The 19,690-nt window shown below is 34.3% G+C and overlaps 3 protein-coding genes across 3 annotated transcripts; 2 read left to right on the forward strand and 1 right to left on the reverse strand.

Annotated features, from left to right (window-relative positions):
• Positions 1-118: 118 nt before the first annotated feature.
• Positions 119-2,195, reverse strand: LOC108221154 (flotillin-like protein 3). The gene is made up of 2 exons (XM_017395055.2): positions 1,094-2,195; positions 119-769 (listed from the first exon to the last, which is right to left on the reverse strand). Exons 1-2 carry the CDS (start codon positions 2,018-2,020, stop codon positions 239-241), a joined length of 1,458 nt encoding a protein of 485 aa, XP_017250544.1. The 5' UTR covers positions 2,021-2,195; the 3' UTR covers positions 119-238.
• A 6,001-nt stretch (positions 2,196-8,196) lies between these two features.
• LOC108204265 (hypothetical protein) lies at positions 8,197-15,474 on the forward strand. Its single transcript, XM_017373617.2, has 5 exons — positions 8,197-8,213; positions 8,544-8,660; positions 11,949-12,367; positions 12,976-13,152; positions 14,699-15,474. Exons 3-5 carry the CDS (start codon positions 11,993-11,995, stop codon positions 15,059-15,061), a joined length of 915 nt encoding a protein of 304 aa, XP_017229106.1. The 5' UTR covers positions 8,197-8,213; positions 8,544-8,660; positions 11,949-11,992; the 3' UTR covers positions 15,062-15,474.
• A 762-nt stretch (positions 15,475-16,236) lies between these two features.
• LOC135147226 (F-box/FBD/LRR-repeat protein At1g78750-like) lies at positions 16,237-19,153 on the forward strand. The gene is made up of 3 exons (XM_064080097.1): positions 16,237-17,445; positions 17,639-17,806; positions 18,095-19,153. Exons 1-3 carry the CDS (start codon positions 16,255-16,257, stop codon positions 18,845-18,847), a joined length of 2,112 nt encoding a protein of 703 aa, XP_063936167.1. The 5' UTR covers positions 16,237-16,254; the 3' UTR covers positions 18,848-19,153.
• Positions 19,154-19,690: the final 537 nt, after the last annotated feature.

Genomic DNA, 19,690 nt, shown 5'->3' on the forward strand with positions numbered 1-19,690 from the left:
TTTTGAGCTTGTGTGCTCAAAATGTGCATCATACAAGTTCATTCTCAATAAATACATAGTACCATGTGGACAATGGGGTTGGAACAAGAGCTTGTGTTACCAAAGTAATATATTTTTTTAACTAAATATGTTAAACCAACCTACAACTGTCAAGTAGCCAGAATAACTAACTTCATGCTTAATAAGAAAACCTAGAGCTATAATATCTATTGTCCGATCAAGTGCTCAATTCACAGTTTTATTTTTCACTAGTATCGGTTGGTAAACTGGCTAGCCAAGGCGGTGGAAGCATCCCAGTCTGATCATTCACCGTCTGCAGCAATGGCGGAAGCATTCCATACAAACCAGCAATCTCTTTCAAGGCGCCACCAGAGCCACCACCATTCTGACTTCCCTCACCAACAGCATTACCAGGTGCCCCTGTCCATATATTAATCTTCGGTTGCAGCCCACGAACCGCATCAGCATTAAGCCGAGCAAGGTCCTTGTAGGTTCCGTTATTGATCATCAAGTAATCTCTGAGAGACGAGTAGTTCCCTCCCACTTGATTGAGTAGGTTTCCAATATTGATAGCTTGTGCTTGTGCTAGTGCCGTAGTACCTTCTGCTTCTTTCAGTTTTGAATACAGCTCAGCCTCTGCTGCTCGTTGGCGAGCATACATATCAGCATCCGCGCTTGCTTTCTGTGCTTCCGCTTTCTTTTGTGCCTCAAATAGAACTGCTTCAGCTGCTTTCTGTTTAGCATACAGCTTTGCATTCGTCTCTTGTACCTGCATTACATATAATGTATATCATACAGAGTTGAAATAGTACAGGCTCTCTAAATTATTAGATCAGAAACAATAACAATAAAGTAACTAGCTCATCTAAAACCTTAAGGTATTTAGAGAAAGGCCCCAACAGAATCTTATGCTACAACAAACAGTATTCAACAATACACGTTTTACAAATAAGTGCTGGTCCTGGCATATGTATGCCAGCGACCCGTCCAGCGGTTAAAAAGCACTGGACATAAACTTTTGTTATAATCCTGGTCGCTGGATATTCATCCAACGGTCAAAAAAAATCAATGATGAAATAGATCAGTTTATTACCTGTATGTCATAATCAATGTTAGCCTTACTGAGATCTTGAGCCCTAAGTTTCTCAGTCATGGTCAGAGCATTCTGCTTCTCCACCTCCATCTGCAGAGTGGCTGCCCTCATGGACACCGCCATCTGTGCCTCCACCTCCGCCATCTTAGCAGACTGAGACCACATGGCCTTCTTCTTTGCCAACTCCGCATTTGCCTGCTCAACCTCCGCATTCCTCTGATTCTGATAAATCTGCACTTCCGTCTTAATCCTAATCTCCTCCTTATTCCCTTCCCCCTGCCTCCTCGTCGCCATAATCTTGGACTCTGCATCCACCTTGGCTGCATTCTGCAACGTCAGCCCCTCCCTCTCCTTGGCCCCAATCGCGCCCTTCATCTTAGCCTCGGACACATCCACCTTCGCCTGATTAGCCGCCTCCATCTGCGTCTTCTGACCAAGATAAGAAAAGTACTCATGCCCCGGAACATCCACAAGCTGTTTCACATTCGCATTAAATATCCTCAGCCCAAACTGATCAAGCTCAAGCTGAACCTGATCAAACACTTGCTGCTTAAACTTCTTGGTACCCCTAAAGATCTCATCCATAGTCATCCCCGCAGCCAGAACCCGAGTCTCCCCCTCGATCACGCCCATCACCAGATCCTTAACATGGTTCGAATGCTTGTCATGGGACGACACAAGCTTCGCGTACAACATGAGACTGTCATGATCATCTAATCGCGGACCGATGGTGAAAACAGCAGGGAGAACAAAGGGCAGCTTCTCAGCACTCATGGCTTGGACATTGAACTCGTAGTTGACAGGGGAGATGTCGAATTTGACGCATTTTTGAAAGGGGAGAACGTATTTTTTCTTCGCAAGTTTGACATCATTGATGAAAAGTCCAGTTATGGCGAGATATTCAGAAGGACCAGCAACCTTATACATGGTTATAACTTGATTTGTAATCGCAGAAAATTAATGTAATGAAGGTAGATGCATGCACGCTGATGTTTATGTTATACAATCTGTGCAAAAAACCAATATATGTGTTTGTGTGTGTGAAACCGAAGAAGAATGAAGGAGACAGATTAAACAATCGAGCAAAAGTGGTATTGAGAGAGAGAAGGAGGATGTGTTCGATAATTCAAAACCCTTCAACCTATATGGGTATTTATAGGTGAAGAAAGACTTGTGCACTACTCTTTTCCATAATTAATCATCATTAATTACAGAATCGGTGTAAAACTTGCACACCACACTATTCCATAAATAATATGAAACAGAATCAAATAAATATTTGCAAGTTATTATATCCCATATATAATCTGAAACAGAATCAGATTAAATATATCAAGATATACACCATATCAATTAATCTGAAACAAAATCAAATTAATTTATGTCATAATATTTGAGCCAAATTCCACTTGGAAAAAATAATTTCCATTATCAAAAAGATATCATCATATCTCACACATAATTCTCAAAATATTATTTACCAATATGGGACTTATACCCATATTTTCCAACAGTTTATAGATGCGCCAATCGGCTATCCGAGTCCTACATAAATTCATAGTGTGTTGTCCTGCAGCTACTAGCATGTGTTGCCCTGCAGCTACTAGCACTTGTATTCACCGAACAGAATGCAAATTTTATATTATACGGCTTCTAATTCTACGAGCATGTGGACACTCATGCCTATACTTATCCTTTTACCTACACGGCCTTTTTTTCCCCAAGTAGGAAAGAGACGGTTTCGGATATCTGATCTATCCAGGTCTAAATCCAAATTATTTTTTAAATCTAAATCTAATCAAGTTTCATATATCAAATTCAAATCCAAATCCATGAGTTTTGGATCGGGTTCGGTTTTATCCAAAATCCAAATCCCAAATCATAAGTAGTATTGTTAAAATTTTATTTTTGATTTTTTCGCCCTTAAATTTCATTATATTTAAAATTAAACTACACTAATAATAAATATTACACATTAATAAAATCTCGAACCCTATTTAATAATTTCTAAACACAAATCTTCACGGTATAAAGTATGGAATTTTAAAGTAATTTATTAGTTAAACAAAAAAGACACCGTCACCGAAGAATATACACATTCACACTTTATTTATCTATCTATATCTACAATGTACTATTAAAGCCGAAACATTAAATTTGGTCGGTCGGTATTTGGGCCGAATTACGGGCCTATCTATACAATCAATTATATCCTTTTTAACCCAAACATATTATATTTTCTATATTTTCTAATTAAAACAACTCAATCTTCTAAATTAACATTGAGCAACATATCAATTACCGTTTTTAACTAAAACACATCATCTTTTTGGATTTTCTAACTAAAACCCTGATTATCTATAATAATACGTGCAACATAATATAAAAAAATAATATCATTATATATAATTATAAATAAATAATCGATGATATTTTCAACTAAAATTAAAATTGTTTTTTAATACTCTAATGACCTCACAATAATACGGAAATATTAAAAATTTGGTCATTCGATTGGTATTTGACTGTACGGACATCCTTAATTTATAAATGTTCTAATGATTTTTATTATTATCTATTCAGCAAAATTTTGAAAATATTAAAAATTTGGTAGTATGATTAGTCAACACTAAAACATTAAAAACTTGGTCATTAGTATTTTGGCCGAATCATGAGTCTATCTATATAATCAATTATCTTTTTTTACTGAATAATCAATTAATCCTTTTTAGCTGAAACGTATTATCTTTTCTATATTTCTAACTAAAGCAATTCAATCTTATAAAAATAATATTAGGCAACATACCAATTACATTTTTTAATTAAAACACATTATATTTTCAGATTTTCTAACTAAAAATGCCGACCTTCAAAAGAAAATAGGGTCAACATTATATATAAGGTAATATACAATTATAGATAGTTTTCAACTAAAATTAACATTATTTTTCAATATTTTAATAACCTCACTTTAAAAATAATATTATAAACATATACTATCTATCTACACTATAATATATATTATTATACAATTGAAATCAAAATATTAAAAAGTTGGTCGGTCGAGTTTGGGTATTGTCGGTATTTGACCTTATGGGCCTCCTTAATTTAAAGATGTTCTAATAATCTTTTTTATTATCTATTAAATGAAAACATTAAAAATTTGGTTGGTGTAGTTAGTTTATATCTTAGTTTACGAGTTATGGACCTTTTTAACTTATAATGTTATATTCTTTTTAATTGAAATATATTATATTTTTATATTTTCAAACTAAAAAAACTCAATCTTCTAGAACAACATTGAGTAATATAGTAATTAGTTTTTAACTAAAACATATAAAATTAATAATATTTATAATATATACGATAAAATAACAAATATATTAACCGCCCGTGCATTGCACGGGTTATAAGCTAGTATATATTATAAGGAAAATTTAGTATATTTTAAACTGAAAAAGTATATTAGTATACTCTGTACATACATACATACATACATACATACATACATACATACATACATACATACATACATATATATATATATATATACAGGGGCTATTCTACTACAAACCACACTACCATACAAACCTAAAAACCACTATTTCCACTCCCATTTTTGCTATGAGCACTCCAATCTATTTATTTTTTATTTTTTTTAATTTTCTGGGGGGCCCACTGCTGACGTGGCAGCAGGCCCGCTGCTGACGTGGCAGGTCTGCTGCCACGTCAGCTCCTACTGACATGGTACTGCCACGTTATCTGCCACATCAGCACTGGGGGGTCCCCTGCCGACGTGGCAGGTAACGTGGTAGTGCCACGTCAGCAGGTGCTGACGTGACAGGGTGACGTGGCAGTGCCACGTCAGCAGTGGGGACCCCCAGTGCTGACGTGGCAGGGTGAGGTGGGCCCCAGTGCTGATGTGGCAGGGGGTAGAAAGTGTAAGTTTTTGGAAGTTGATGGCAAAGCTAGGGGTGATATTGTTAGTTTTTAAGAGTTTGAGGGGATATTTGTTTAATTTTAAAACTAGTTTTTAGGTTTGTAGGATAAGTGTGGTTTGTATTTGAACAAAAGCCTATACATATATATATATATATATATATATTTGGATTTTTTTATCGGGTTTCGGGTTTGGATCGGGTTCGGATCGGATTTGGATTTCGGGTCGGGTTTCCATACGGAATACCTAATATCCAAATTTAAATCCAAACTTGTTCAGGTCTAAAAATCAAATCCAAATTCATATCCAAATCCAAAAAATCGAGTTTGGTAAAATCCATTCGGATCGAAACGGTCGGATATCCATTCAGATCGGATTTTTTTGTCATCCCTATTACCAAGTGCCAACTGCCAGCGCGTTTGACATATATTTCGCTTAATATGTTTTGGGCTTTTTTGAAAAAAAGATAAATAAATTCAAAGATACGATGCAATGATATATATAATTTCATGGAACTGTTTCAATCTAAAAAACGACAATTTTCTCTTTGATCATATTTTTGAAAATAAGTTTGAAAACATCAATTAATGTTCTTTTGATCGTATCTGTGTAAATAAATTTTAAAACATTGATATATTTAGATATCTTTACAAGGCTGGAGGTATTTTCTAGACATTTTTTCATTTTTTCGGAGAGAGTTTGAAATCATCAAAAGCTGAAACACGCATACGAGGAATGTGTGTAGCTACCCTTCCCAAACACATCGCATGATTACCCAATCATATGATGTGAGTATCGGACACACACAAATATCAAGTACGCATGGACTTTTTTTTATGATACTTTATTATACATATCTCTAGTTAGTACACGAATCATAGTGATGTGTTCTGACTCATAAAATCATAGGTAAAGATCTTGTGTCTCATATTGTAATAATTTTTTTGTTGTAGTATCCCAGTACAAGACTGTCAACAAAGCACTGGCGTCCTCATCGAAAGCAATCACTGTTAATAGTTGTCCCAAATCGATCGTAAGAGGAGCTGAAAACTAGAATATAAACTAATCAAAACAACTTTGTATGATGCCTTTTGACAAGTGCTCAAAGTGAACAGTATCATATTATTGTGGAGTTAGCCGGGCTAGCCAAACACAGGTGATATCATAGGCAGGTTAGAATGGTCCGTGGAACAAGCCTCGGAAGAGGCAAATGGATGATTCTTGTATGGACTAAAGATATGGCATGTGGGTCTTCCAGTTAGGCCTAAAAGGAGTCAGATGGCTAGACGGACTTTTAGTATGGGCGATTACACATCAAAAAGTGGAATTCGACATGTGTCAAGACCGATGTGGGAAGGGAGAGATGGTTAGAAGTCGTCTTACATCGATTGTGATGGGAGAGACAGAAAACTACTCAAAACAAACAATATCGTACTATTATAAAGTTAGGTTCACCCAAATTACCCAGCATCGCTAATCTATTCGAAGCTGACATCTTATTATTCAGTATTTAATCCAAAGATGACATATTAAAAAAATTAAATTATACGTATGTAATATATAATGAAACATATTTGTAATATATATAATATATTTTTAATTTTTTTATGTATTATTTTATTTAATAACTTGATTTATATATATTAAAATAAAATTTTATTTAAACAAAAGTAAGATATTCAGTGATGATTTAAAAAATAATATTCTAGTGAAAACAAAAAAATGGTGGTTACCAATTAAAAATTATGGTTTAAATGAATAAGAGTCCTATTTTATTTACAAAAAATAATTTTGTTTGATTTAGAACAACAAAAGCACAAATTATCTTTTGTATTTATATAGTATGTATAAATATATTTTATTAATCGTGTAATAATAATCATTTATAAATAAAAAATTCTAAATCTAATTATTCTTATTTATTCTACGATATTACACCAAACAGTAAAATACTTCTCATTAGGCTTATTATATAATAAACATATTATAATATAATACTCAATATAAAATTGAAGTCGGAGAAATATAATGAGTATAAATTTTAATTGCATTTTGGGAGAATTTTATTATGTGTGAATATCAATTGAAATTAGTACTCCCTCCGTTCCCTATTACATTTCCATTTTGACTCTTGACCAGTTAAATTGGATATTTATTGACTGAAATTTATATGTATCAAATAATTGAGAAAAATAATAAAAATTATATCATTAAAAAGCATATATACTCTATTTTAATATGTAACTTTTATATTTTCAAGATAATGAATAAATAATTTGTAATGTTTAATAAAAATTGGTTAATTTGACTCTTTGAAAACTAGTACACCCTCTAGTCCATTATATAGTGCGTTTGACTTTTTACACGTATGTTTAGGTGTTTTGACCACATGTTAATAATTGGTATTTTAAAAAAAAAACTGAATAAAAAATATTTATGTTATATTTTTATTCAAGAAAAAAATTACAAAAATATTAATATTTATTATATGATCAAACCTCCTAAAAATGTGTATAAAAAGTCAATCGTCAAGAATGAAACTACAAGTTGATTCCAATTTCAAACTACTGAAAATGAAGCTACAAGTTGTTTTCAGCTTCAAACGAGTCTGGAATGAAGCTACAAGTTGTTTCCAACTTCAATCTAGCGCTAGATAATGGATGATAGGAAGTACAGAGGCCGGGGGAGTATTAATCAAGATAAGTTCTATTGAAGGTAGCAAAATAGTACTCACTCTGTCTCTTTTTAGTTGTCAATTTTGATTTTGTGCTGGACAAATTGACCAAAATTTGACTGAAATTTATTAATATTTTATCAAATAAAAAAATAAAAAAAATATCACCGAACTTTTAATTTATTTTAAAATGTAATTTTCAATTTTTTTTATAGAATGATTTATAATTTTTTATCAAAATTTAATCAATTCGATAAAAAAAATAGAAATGTGAGAAGGGACGGAGGGAGTAACGTTTTAAAAGGACAAAGAGCACGTTTTTAAAGGAAAAATACCCTGGTCATCAAACTGCCAAAATCGAAACCCAAAACATACCTCTTCTCGTATTGATCGCTTGTAATTGTACTCCTCACTAAGCATATCCAGCATGCCTATATCAAATCGAAGATGAAGAAGAAGATAGAATTACTAGATTGATGATCAATTACCTAGTGATGATGTAGCTTGTAAGCTTTTCTAACCTTTTTAGTAACATTTTTTTAGAATTATTATAAATTGTTGCCTTAATTACTCCATTTACACCTTGATCATATAGTCTCTGCAAATTGTTGTGGTTGCTAATCGGAAAAAGGCTCGTTGAATCCCTGAGTATTCATTTGAATTCCACACAACGTTTACTGACTTTTTGCTGATTAGTTCTCTTCGTATTTGTTATCAATCATATATTGTGATTTATTTTGATGTTCACTGCATTATATCGGATGATGAATTTGCAATTGAGATATGGATTAAAAAGGTAACTAGAATTACGAATGATTCTTCTGTATCGTGTGTAGTATTACGTGATGATTTTGTTCTCAAATACCAAAGCCTGGTAAGCCGCTCTAGACGGTCCCAACACGAATGTGCAAATCTTGACGGTTTTGTTTCTTATGTGCGCAAGAGAGGTGAAGGTAAATTATTTTTATATCTGTTTGATGTGAATGTTGTTTTTGTGTCTCTTCTTGCTAAAGCTGACTATAAGCTAGAATTTAATAACGGTTAAGTTTTATACAAGAGAATGGATCTTTTGTGGGCAAAGGTCAGATTTTTAATAGTTTGTTTCATTTAATTGTTAATAAAGTTACGTCGCTTAATACTAGTTATGGCCTCTATTTGTTTGATAGAAGATGAAAGTGTTTACCATACAAAGTTAGGCCAAACTAATAATGAATACATTAATAGCTCGGATTATTGGTTTTTGAAGGACATTAAGTTAATATAGAGTCAAAGTCCACTAACAGAACCTTGCAAGACAATAAAATTCGGAGAATGTAAATCTTCTGTTTAATTCATTCTGATTGATTGTCTAATACATCAAGAGGCTGTAAAAGTAGCAACTTTTGTGGATGACTTCTCTACGGATACACTTTAGCTTATTTTGTTGAGGAACAAATATGAAGCAGAAATAAATTTATAGTTTATAAAGGTTAAGCTGAAAGTAAATTGGATAAGAAAATTATTATCTTAAAACAAATAAAGGCAGAGCAGTTGGTTTTGATCAATTTTTTCGGGCACTGTGAGGAAAATGGTATAGCTTAAACACTCCCTCTAACGGAGCAACAGAAAGAAGAAAAACAGGACTTGAAAGAAATGACTAATTTCTTGCTAGTTAGATCCGATGCTCTGTTATCTCTATGAGGTGAGGCCTTCATCAGTTATTGACATATTTACTAAAGAATATAGGAAAGACAGCATATGAACTTTGTGAGACCTAAACACATGATCCTAATTTTTTGATAGTCTGGGGTGTCTTGCTAAGGTGTTGTAACGAGACCTAAAAATTGGTAAATTGGTTGTAAAACTACGAATTGTTTGTTTTTCAGAAAATGGTACTGGTTAATGCTGATTATTTTCTAGTGATTTATTAAGAATGTATTTCCTTTAAAAGTTAGAATTAGTGGATCCCCAAATGATCTTCTAGAGACCTCTATTAGACACCTCCATTAGACAAGTAGCTAAAGATTTTTGTGATACAGAAAGTCAGAGGATAAAATGTGCTTGGTTATTGTGGTGATTATGTTTATTTGTTCTTAGTGGATAATGATCCGTTAACTCGATTTACAGTTAAATTTACCTAAACCATGTTTGACCACCTTCCTTTATAAATTGTCCTACTCTTTAGGATTTACGAAAATCTTTTTTATCATTTTGTTTGCCCTGTCATTAACTCTCTGTCTAGTTTGACACCATGTTTCTTATTTGTTTATACCTTATAGTGATATTACCGTCAGCCGGAGAAACAGATGGTGTTCGATAATGTTAAATTGCTAAGTTATTTCTTAGCGTGCCTTCATTGTAAATTTAGTTATGCATTGTTAAGTAATCCAACCTTTCAAGTCATGTTCAGTTAAACCTGTCCTATATATCAGTATCCTGTATCACTATAGGTTGTTAGAAGTGTTTTTCAATCTTTAAAGGAAGTGAGTTATAAATTGTTTGTTATGAAGACTTGTTATACATTCACTCTAGTAGTGAACACATAGTTATATCTTTAGCTATTGTATGTACTAAGCATCATTTGTACCTTTGAGCTTTAATATTCCATTCAAAGATGACAATCAAAACTTCACCGACCTTTAAGGTTAGACAATCAAAAATTCAACGACCTTTGAGGTTACTTGTGTGCAGTGACCCGGGGGGGGGCCCTGGCCCTATATATACCAACAAAACTCTATCTGTCTCTCGCTTGGTATGGTTTGCGTAATGTTGATGTTGGGAAAGTGGTTACAGCAAATCATCAGTTAACATCTCTTGACATTCAAAAGCAAATCGTTAGTGCTTGTGCATCCGAAACAAAGAAAGCTGTGATTCGTGATATTGGAGTAGTATTGGAGTATTTCTCTTTATTACTTGGCAATGCCCGTGATAATTTTGTTAAAGAACAAATGGCTGTAGTTATAAGATACATAAATAATTATGGCTGTGTTTTGGAACGGTAGTTGTCCATGTTAAAGATACTACTGCACTTTCTTTAGAGAGTGCTAAAATTTCTTTTCCAAACATGGATTGTCGTCTGTCGATATCAAAAACTAGAGGCAAGGATATGACGGAGCTCCGAACATGCGGGGGGAGCTTAATGGTTTCAACTGGTATATATATGAAGGCCCTCCTCGGGAAAACTTCCTGCCTCCGTCACTGCTTGTGTGCTTGTTGGCTCTCCTAAATTTGGGTTCAGTGTTTGATTTTCTTAAATTGGTCATTTGGCTAAGAGGGCAAAAGATATTATTGGCATAGAATATTGATATTTACTACAATTTTTACTATATATGATTAACAAAATATAAACTTTTTTTAGACTGAATTGGTAAAAGCTATAAGTTGGCTAGGAATTGCCGTATAAAAGATTCGGATATTCGAAACAGTGTGAATCTCTTTTCCATGCGATTCGTATACTGGGTTGGTTTTGTTATCCTTTCCCAGTACACCTCTATTAAACAGACATTGCATTCCATTTCATACTTTATAAATTAGGGCTAGAGACGAGTAGTGAATAAGATACAGTATGTCATTGAGTCGCCCCTTACGGAACACAAAAGCCAGAATCACAGTTGAAGATGAAGAGGACAGAATTAGCAGGTTGCCGGATGAGCTAATTCATCAAATTCTCGAGTTCGTGGATACCAAATTGGCTATTCAAACCAGTCTTCTATCTAAGCGATGGAAACTTATATGGAAGACTCTCCCTTTTCTCAAGTTTAGATGGGTGCAACAGGGTTCACCTACAAACACAAATAATTTTACCCGTCAAGTTTTAAGTCGCCGAAACCATCAATCCCAGATTTCCAGTCTGGAGCTTGCTTTCCTCCCTGCAGGTTTATTTGCAAAGTTTGTTGAGTATGCTATATCTCACCATGTTCAATACTTAAATGTTCATTTACGTCGTGATCATAAACCTTATAAACTATCCAACTTTAGCTCTAATTCGATTCAGAAACTTCAATTGGAGATGAAGTTTGGAGATTCTATTTCAGAATTAGATTGTTGGGATTTACCTGCATTAAACACTCTGCACTTGACAAGTTACTATAATAATCATGTCGTAGGAATCCTATCAGAATTATGTTTAACCTGCTTGCCTGCTTTAAGAACTCTGTGCCTTGAATATTTTGATTTGAAGTCCATGTCTATTAGTTTGTCTTCTTTAACAACTCTTCGGCTGTTTAAGTGCAAGTTGCCCATTATAGTATGGAAATTTCCAGCTTTGAAAAGTCTAACGCTTCATGATGTGGTGTTTCATCGAGATATGAGTCACATGTTCGCTGCACTTGTCACTCTGCAAGATCTCACATTAGTTTTTGAAAAGGAGCATATACAAGATTGTGTTATACCCTCTCCTCAACTAGAGAATCTGGAGATCAGGTCCCGCTACGTATCCTACACTCACAGGATTGTGGGTAACATTGTGGTTGTGGCACCAAAACTCAGAAATTTTACTTCTGTTGGTATCTTTCAAATCATATTTGGAGGTTCTAAGGTGGATAATGTGAATATAAGATTGCGTGGTTGTTTTGATGGCATGATCTATCCATTGTTAAAGGAATATTATCAACAGTTAACATTTATGCTTCCAGGCTTTGCTAGTGCCAAGATTCTTAATCTTGATCTCGAGACCTTGCAGGTAACTTTTTATCAACATTCTTATGATAATATAAACATAAGCCATTTGTTTCCTTCTGTTAGCAAAGTTACAAGTGATGTTTGATTGTATAACATGAAACTGATAGATGTAGTTTCTTAGCATGCCTTCTTTATTGTTGAAAATTATTAGCATAACATCTCACCTCCTGGTTCTTATCTAATCTTATCCGTCTCATATCAATATTTGGCCATGTTGTTAGAAGTTTATATCCGTCTTTTTTAAATGAAGGGAAATTTGCAATTATTGTACACTGTTCGCTTTAGTCACTATTGTACGTACTAAGCAGCCATTGCTTTAATATTCAATCTGATATTACCAATCAAGACTTGAAATACATAAAGGAAGAAATGGGCATACTGTCCCTTTCAAAATTTTCAGGTAGATATTGTTTGCCCTTTCCTCAGTTACTCTTGCATTCAGTGATTATTCTCCTTAGCTTCTCGAGTTATCTTGCTGCAATTGACTCACTACTTTGCTATATAAATTGTTGGTGCTTTTTATAAAACAGATGTAAATTGAGATTTGTTGATTGAGATTTGTTGACTAATGCTGTATATATCAATCAGATCTTTTTCATTATTTTGTAGGCACTTTCTTCCATTGTGGACCGTCTTGAAATTTCTCCGTCTCCATTCCATAACTTGGAGTATGTGAAACTACCTTGTGGATTTGTAGAATTTGAAGAAAAACGTGTTGCTGATATCTTACGAAGATACTTACTTGGTGGCTCTCCAACAGCAACTTATGTCACTACATCATTCCAGGTATATAAACAATTAATCATCCTTCTCTGTAACCTGGTGCATTTTTTTTTCCTTGTTTCTTGTAGGAAGAAACAGTACATGTTATAGCATTTTCTAGTCATACTCTATATTTCATTCACATTATTATCACGAGGGAGGGAAATTGGGCAATAATAAATGGAAAATCTACCGGTATTTTTTTGATATTTTGTATTAACTTAAATCATTTGGACACACGCGAACATTAATGATTAATGTCTTCATTGATTTTTTTCATTTTGTACACTTACAAAAGAACTCGAAATAAATATTTGACTATGTTTTAGCTTTTAAAATTACGATCCCATTAAACCATATTATTTCAAATTCATATATTCTAGATGTTGATATATGACTGGGAGAATCATAAAAAGAAAAAAAGATGAAAGTAGATTTTAGGTCTGGAACTTTAATACTTTGGACCAAACTGTGGCTATTTATTTCCTCTGCTGATTATGTAACGAGGTTTAAGGTATGAAGCTTTTCAACTGGTTAAACTTGTAAGTTTATATACTTGTTTGAATTATAAGGTTCCATATGTTTTCTTGGCTCAAATGTTATTATCGAAGTTTTTGTTAGCCTACCTACAGAATATAGAATTGATCCCAACCTGCAAGTAGTTTGGAATTTGTGAGATTCCAGACTCTTTGTCAAGGTCGTGTCTTTCTGTTGACTGATTGATGTCACACCCAACAGAATTAAAGATCATAGGAAAAAGTTAGAGGCTTCAGTAACTCCTTTTCTATCCTTGATGAAATACACAATCACACCTCTATATTAGCACATGAAAATTATTTCAATTGTTTTGAAGATGAAAGTTGACCGAAATGAAGGTAGACAAATCAAAAAGAATAATGGAGTGGAGATTTTGAGTTTGGAGACTAAGATGCCTATTTATGTTCATAAATTACTGTCTTGTTTATCGACTATTAAAGTCAAGTAAGCCTACTAGGTGATATTGCACTGTATAGATTAACAGCTAGGGATTTCACTAAATACATCAATTTTCCAAGTTGTCTATTAGGCTGTATACAATAATCAAGAACAGATCTTAAATTGCTAGAATCCATTATGATGCAAATCTGTTGATCTGATTGGTGTACAAATCTACCCGGTTTTAAGATCGTAGACAAGAGTTATGGCATTCTTAGTGTCCTATTTTTTATATTTTAGAAACAGATTTTCAGGGAGTTGCGTTTTCTTTATATGTACCAAACAAACACTATTTTCTCCTTTGCTAGGTGATCTCAATGCTACAGCACTAACAGTGCACATTTGAAATTCTTCTTTTTCCTGATATTATTGTTTTAATATCTTGAACTTGACCAGGACAAATGTTGTCAGTTATTCTGGTGCTCCAGTATTATGTACAACAATTGTAGCCAATACTGAACAAATTTGCAGTCCAAACCTTTTGTAAAAAAATTAATATGATACATATGAGGATGCGCTCTTTTATAATGTAAGATAATATATGTTTCTAATGTTGGTGATATACATCTTACAATTTTTTTTGGATTTTTCTCAGAACATGATGCCTGCTACACCGGCAGCTTCTGTGACAGCTCAGAATGTGGTGCTACAGGAGCCCTTGGCTGCTTCTACCAAGGTGTTGGTTGGTTCTAAAAATATAAATAAAAATGTATGCATTGACAATGTTGACATGGGGATGCACGAAGAGCCCGTACTGCAGAATTCTGCAGTAAATGCTGACAACAATGTTGACATGGAAGTGCAAGAAGAGCCCGGGGTGCAGAATTCTGCAGTAAATGCTGAGAGGGTTGAACAATTAAGTGGTCCAGTTGAAGGGACTGCCATTGGCCGGGTGAGCTCTTCTGGGGGAGATGGTGATTTTGTGTTATTGCAGGGGCATGAAGTTAACTCTGAATGACCGGGTGAGCTCTTCTAGAGAAGATAGTGATTTCGGGTGATGGCAGAGACATGGAGTTCTCCGAGTTTACATGTCTACTCGATAATATTATGAATAAGTACTGAAAAACCTTTGAACACTTTATGAGCCCTTTTGATTGATCGTCATATTGATGATGCCAAAAGTAAGTTACAAGATTCACAAACTCATACTGATAATACCATAACTAGTTGCTAGAACTACAGACTCTTCTTGCGAGGAAGATGCAAGAGATTCAAAAAGCTTTTAAAAGCTTTTGGAACTATGCGCGCAAAGCTTATATTTGGCTACATTAGAAATGATCGTCCATTTTGACAATATTATTTGTAAGGTTGAGACTTGTATGGATACCTTAGTATCTTATCTGTTATTTGATTTTGATCCTTGTTCTTCAAGTCTGGTAACTTTATGTTATCTTTATGTTATCATGTTTATTTGGTTAGTGCTGAATTGCTTACGGCTCTACTAATTTTATTTGGAGTCTTTAACTCTTCCTATTTTTCGATTAAAACTTTCACAGAGAAATCATATACTGGCTGCTGGTTTATTGGTCCATTTGGATTAGCTCAATTATCTCTTATATAACTTGAACTTTATTAATTTACACACTCTGTGAAGTGTGAATAATGCATGCATCTATTGTAAGTACTAACAAAGATACTCCCTCCGTTCAAGCTTTTGCACTCTGTTGCCAAGTCTGGGACTTGATTTGCTCAAAAAATGTGTCCTTGCAAACCACTTATCAACCAAATATTCTGTCTATTGAGGTAATTATTTGATAATATATTTTAACATGTCTTTTTTATTATAACTAAAACATAATTAAATATTTTCAGTAAAAAAATATCTCTACGACATAATAAATTCATAAGTCGAGTTTAGTTATTAGAAATCATTTAACATGCATAATGAAAACATAAAATTTAATAAGAAAAAAAATTCAGTTTTTTTTTTTGAACAAAAAATAAAAGAAATAATTAACTTGGATCACTAGTTTTTTTTACATATTTTATTAGACAACCGCTTTTTGATTAGGTAACAGATTTTATTGACTCCAATTTTATTAATAATAACTGTGCACCAAAATAACACCTCTCAAAATTTTGTAATTTATCTTAAGAGGTTGAATGCATGGCAAATACCACACACTACTAGGGTTTCAGAGGGAGAGTAAAATGACGAAGAAGAAACTGAGATTCACCACTCCAACTCCCACCGTACAAGCCGAAGGCGAAGACCGCATAAGTGATTTACCCGATGAACTCATCCATCACATTCTCTGGTTCTTAGATGTGCAAACTGCAGTACAAACCTGCATTCTCTCCAAACGATGGAAGCCTGTGTGGACTACTCTTCCGTTTATCAATTTCACGAGATACGATCAACTACACGGTGAATACATTCGAGGCAGCACTTTCAATTCTTTTCGATGTCTCTTCTTGGATAGCTTCACTGCCGAGATGAACTTGTTTGACAAGTTTTTCTCCCACCGAAACCATGATTCACGCATATTCAAATTGTACCTCTCGTTTTTCTTTGTTCCGCCCTCGAATTTGGTTCACAAGTTTATCAATTACGCAATTTCGCGTCAAGTGCAGGACTTGAACGTGCATATACCAGAATTTGTTACTGATTTATCGACCTTTAATTCTGCTTCTGTGGAGAAACTGACTCTGAGTCTCGATTTTTGTAAGGTGTTCAAATTCTCGGATTGTTGGGATTTACCTGCTTTAACAACTCTACGCTTGATACTCCCTTCGTTAAGCCCTGGCGGAATAAGTATTCCTGAATTATATTTGATCTGTTTGCCTTCTTTACAGACTCTGTTTCTCGATCGAATTGAGTTACCAGATTCTCTTGATTTGCCTGATTTAGTAACTCTCTATCTCGCACGGTGCAAATTGCCCTCTGAAATTGGGGATTTCTCGGCTTTATCAACTCTCATACTTGATGATGTGGAATTCCAGGAAAATGAGACGAATTTATTCCCTGCACTTGTCAATCTTCGGAATCTCACCTGGTTTTTCCGCCAAGGATTAATCAAGGCAGATTGTGTTATAAATTGTCCTCAATTGGTGAACCTGAATATCTATGCCTATACCTATGTGACTGCGTTTAATAATCATTCTGGTAATTTTATACTTGTGGCGCCTAAAATCCGCAATATTAGCTGTGTTGGTTTATTCCCAATCACATTTGGACTATCTCAGTTGGAGAGTGTGAATATGAAAATAAGGGATAGAACTGATGGAAGAAAGATTATTCCAGGATCTAAGTTGATGAATATATATTATCGTGGATTTACTTATATGTTTCAGTCTCTGGGTAGTACAAAGATTCTTACTCTCGACTTGGAGACCATTGAGGTATAGTTCTACTTGATTCTTTTCTGCTATAGTAATTAAGATATTGCATCTTTGTTATCTTTTCTTCAATTGAAGATAATTTCATTGAAATTGATTGGTCATTCGTCGGAGAATGTTATTATTAATTGATAATGGTTAAAAATTTTGGATGGCAATGCTACAATTTCATCAATTTTGTTCTGTTATTTCCTAGGTTTTATCTTCTATTTCAGACTCTCTCGTAAATTCTCCTCCTCCATTCTATAACTTAGAGTATGTGAAGGTGCCAGAAGGATGTAAAGAATCGAGTCTGTCGACTGACCTTAAATGCTACTTGCTTGGTCGCTCTCCAGAAGCTACTATTGTCACTAAATTGCCTCAGGTACTATAATCCAAGCCTGTTGATCTACATGTATATTCTAAGCCTGTTGATCTACATGTATAATCGAAGATGATTTAAATTAAGAGGCTAAGATGCCGTTTTATGTGTCAAAAAAATATTTTTAGCGCATCAATTATTTAACTTGTGTCAGCTTGCTAGGTGGTCTTGCTGCTATAGAACTAACTGCTCCCAGTAGTTCAATCTTTCTTAAAATACTTTTCCCTTTTTCTATAGAAATCGGCTAGGAGAACTGATGTTAGGTATCCAATCTTCTGATTTGTTTTTCAGAAAAATATTGTTCCTCATAGTGAGGCAGCTTCAGTGACAGCTCGGAATGCAGTGCTGCATAAGTCCTTGAAATCCCCAATAAACATGTTGGTTTGTCCTGAAAACCTAAATAAAACTGTGTGCATTGACACTTTGGACATGGGGGTGCAAGAGAAGATGGCACAGAATTATGTAGTAAGTGCTGAAAGGGTTACACAAATTGATGCTCCAGTTGAAGATAGTGATAGAATTAGCTCCTTCGGGTTATGGCAGGGTCACGAGGTTAAATCCGAGTTTGTATGTCTACTCGATCTTATAAAGACAAAGTACCCAGAAACCTTTGAGAATTTTACTACCAACAACAAGAGAGCTAGTACAACGAAGCTAAATATGTTGTGCACCTCAGTAAATGACTTTATTAAAATCTCTCTGAGTGATATCGATACTGAGATGATTGCTGTGTACAGGGACGTATTTTCCTGCTTAAAGCAATTTGGATTCAACGTAGGATGGCTTGTGAGCCGTCTGAAATATGTAGAACAGCTCCAATTTTCACAGCCTCTACTTTCCGAGCTTCATGCAATTGACTGTCATATTGAGGATGCAAAGAGTAAGCAAGATATGCAGGTCCGTGTTAGCAACACAGGAAGTAAATTGCAAGATCTACAGAACCTTGGTGCTGCCAAGGTGCAACAGATTCAGAATGCTTGTGGAGCAAAAGGTAAAAACCTTGTTGTTGGCTACGTTGGAGATGATCTATTTTCTGATCCCTAATTTTTCAAGAATGGTCTGAATCTTTTTGGCAATGTGTTGATAATGTGCTTCAGAATATATATCTTCTCAGAGTTTGAGCTGCCCTTAGTTATATTCAGTGTCATTCAGGCGTTCTAGCTATTTTTTTTGTTAGAAGACAATTTTTTGCATAATTGGTACATTCGATTGCAAATAATAGTAGGAATTTCAGAGTAACCGGCTAAACCAACTGCTTGTGTTTATAAACTTTATGGGCCTGATTTATATCTCCTTTTTTTTATTTTTACAAAAAATATTTTATTATTGTTCAATAAAATACAGGAACACATTTATTTTTAGGTTCGACTATATTTAATTGTTTTATTAAAACGTGAAAGAGTGAAATTTTGAAAAGCATTTTGTTTTATATATGTTCTAAACTACCTACCTAGATGGCCAAGAAGACAAGTGTGACTGTATGAGCTAAACTATAGCATCACTACACCATAACTGGCCTTCTGCAACAATTTTCCTCAACGTTGCTGTAGATGACGTTGCCATAGCTATACATTAATCTAGCTAGTTACAACAATTTCTCATTATGTTAGCATTGGTATGAATAAACTGTTGCCAAAAAATTGTATAATCAAAAAAATTATTTTTAAATAAAAATTATTTGAATTCAGTATTTTATATATGTGCGGGTCCCACTTGGGTGTCACACTGCTGCTCATGTGGCATATGAGTCACCCTTAAGGGACCCCCTACCGCTGATGTGGCGTATGAGTCACCAATACAGGACCCACTACTGTTGATGTGTCAAAACTTGCCTAAATATTAGAGAGTCATCGGAGTCGAACCCATGACCTCCAACATATGAGCACA

Source organism: Daucus carota, chromosome 1, assembly GCF_001625215.2.
Source record: "Daucus carota subsp. sativus chromosome 1, DH1 v3.0, whole genome shotgun sequence".
In the NCBI taxonomy this organism is placed as follows: domain Eukaryota; kingdom Viridiplantae; phylum Streptophyta; class Magnoliopsida; order Apiales; family Apiaceae; genus Daucus; species Daucus carota.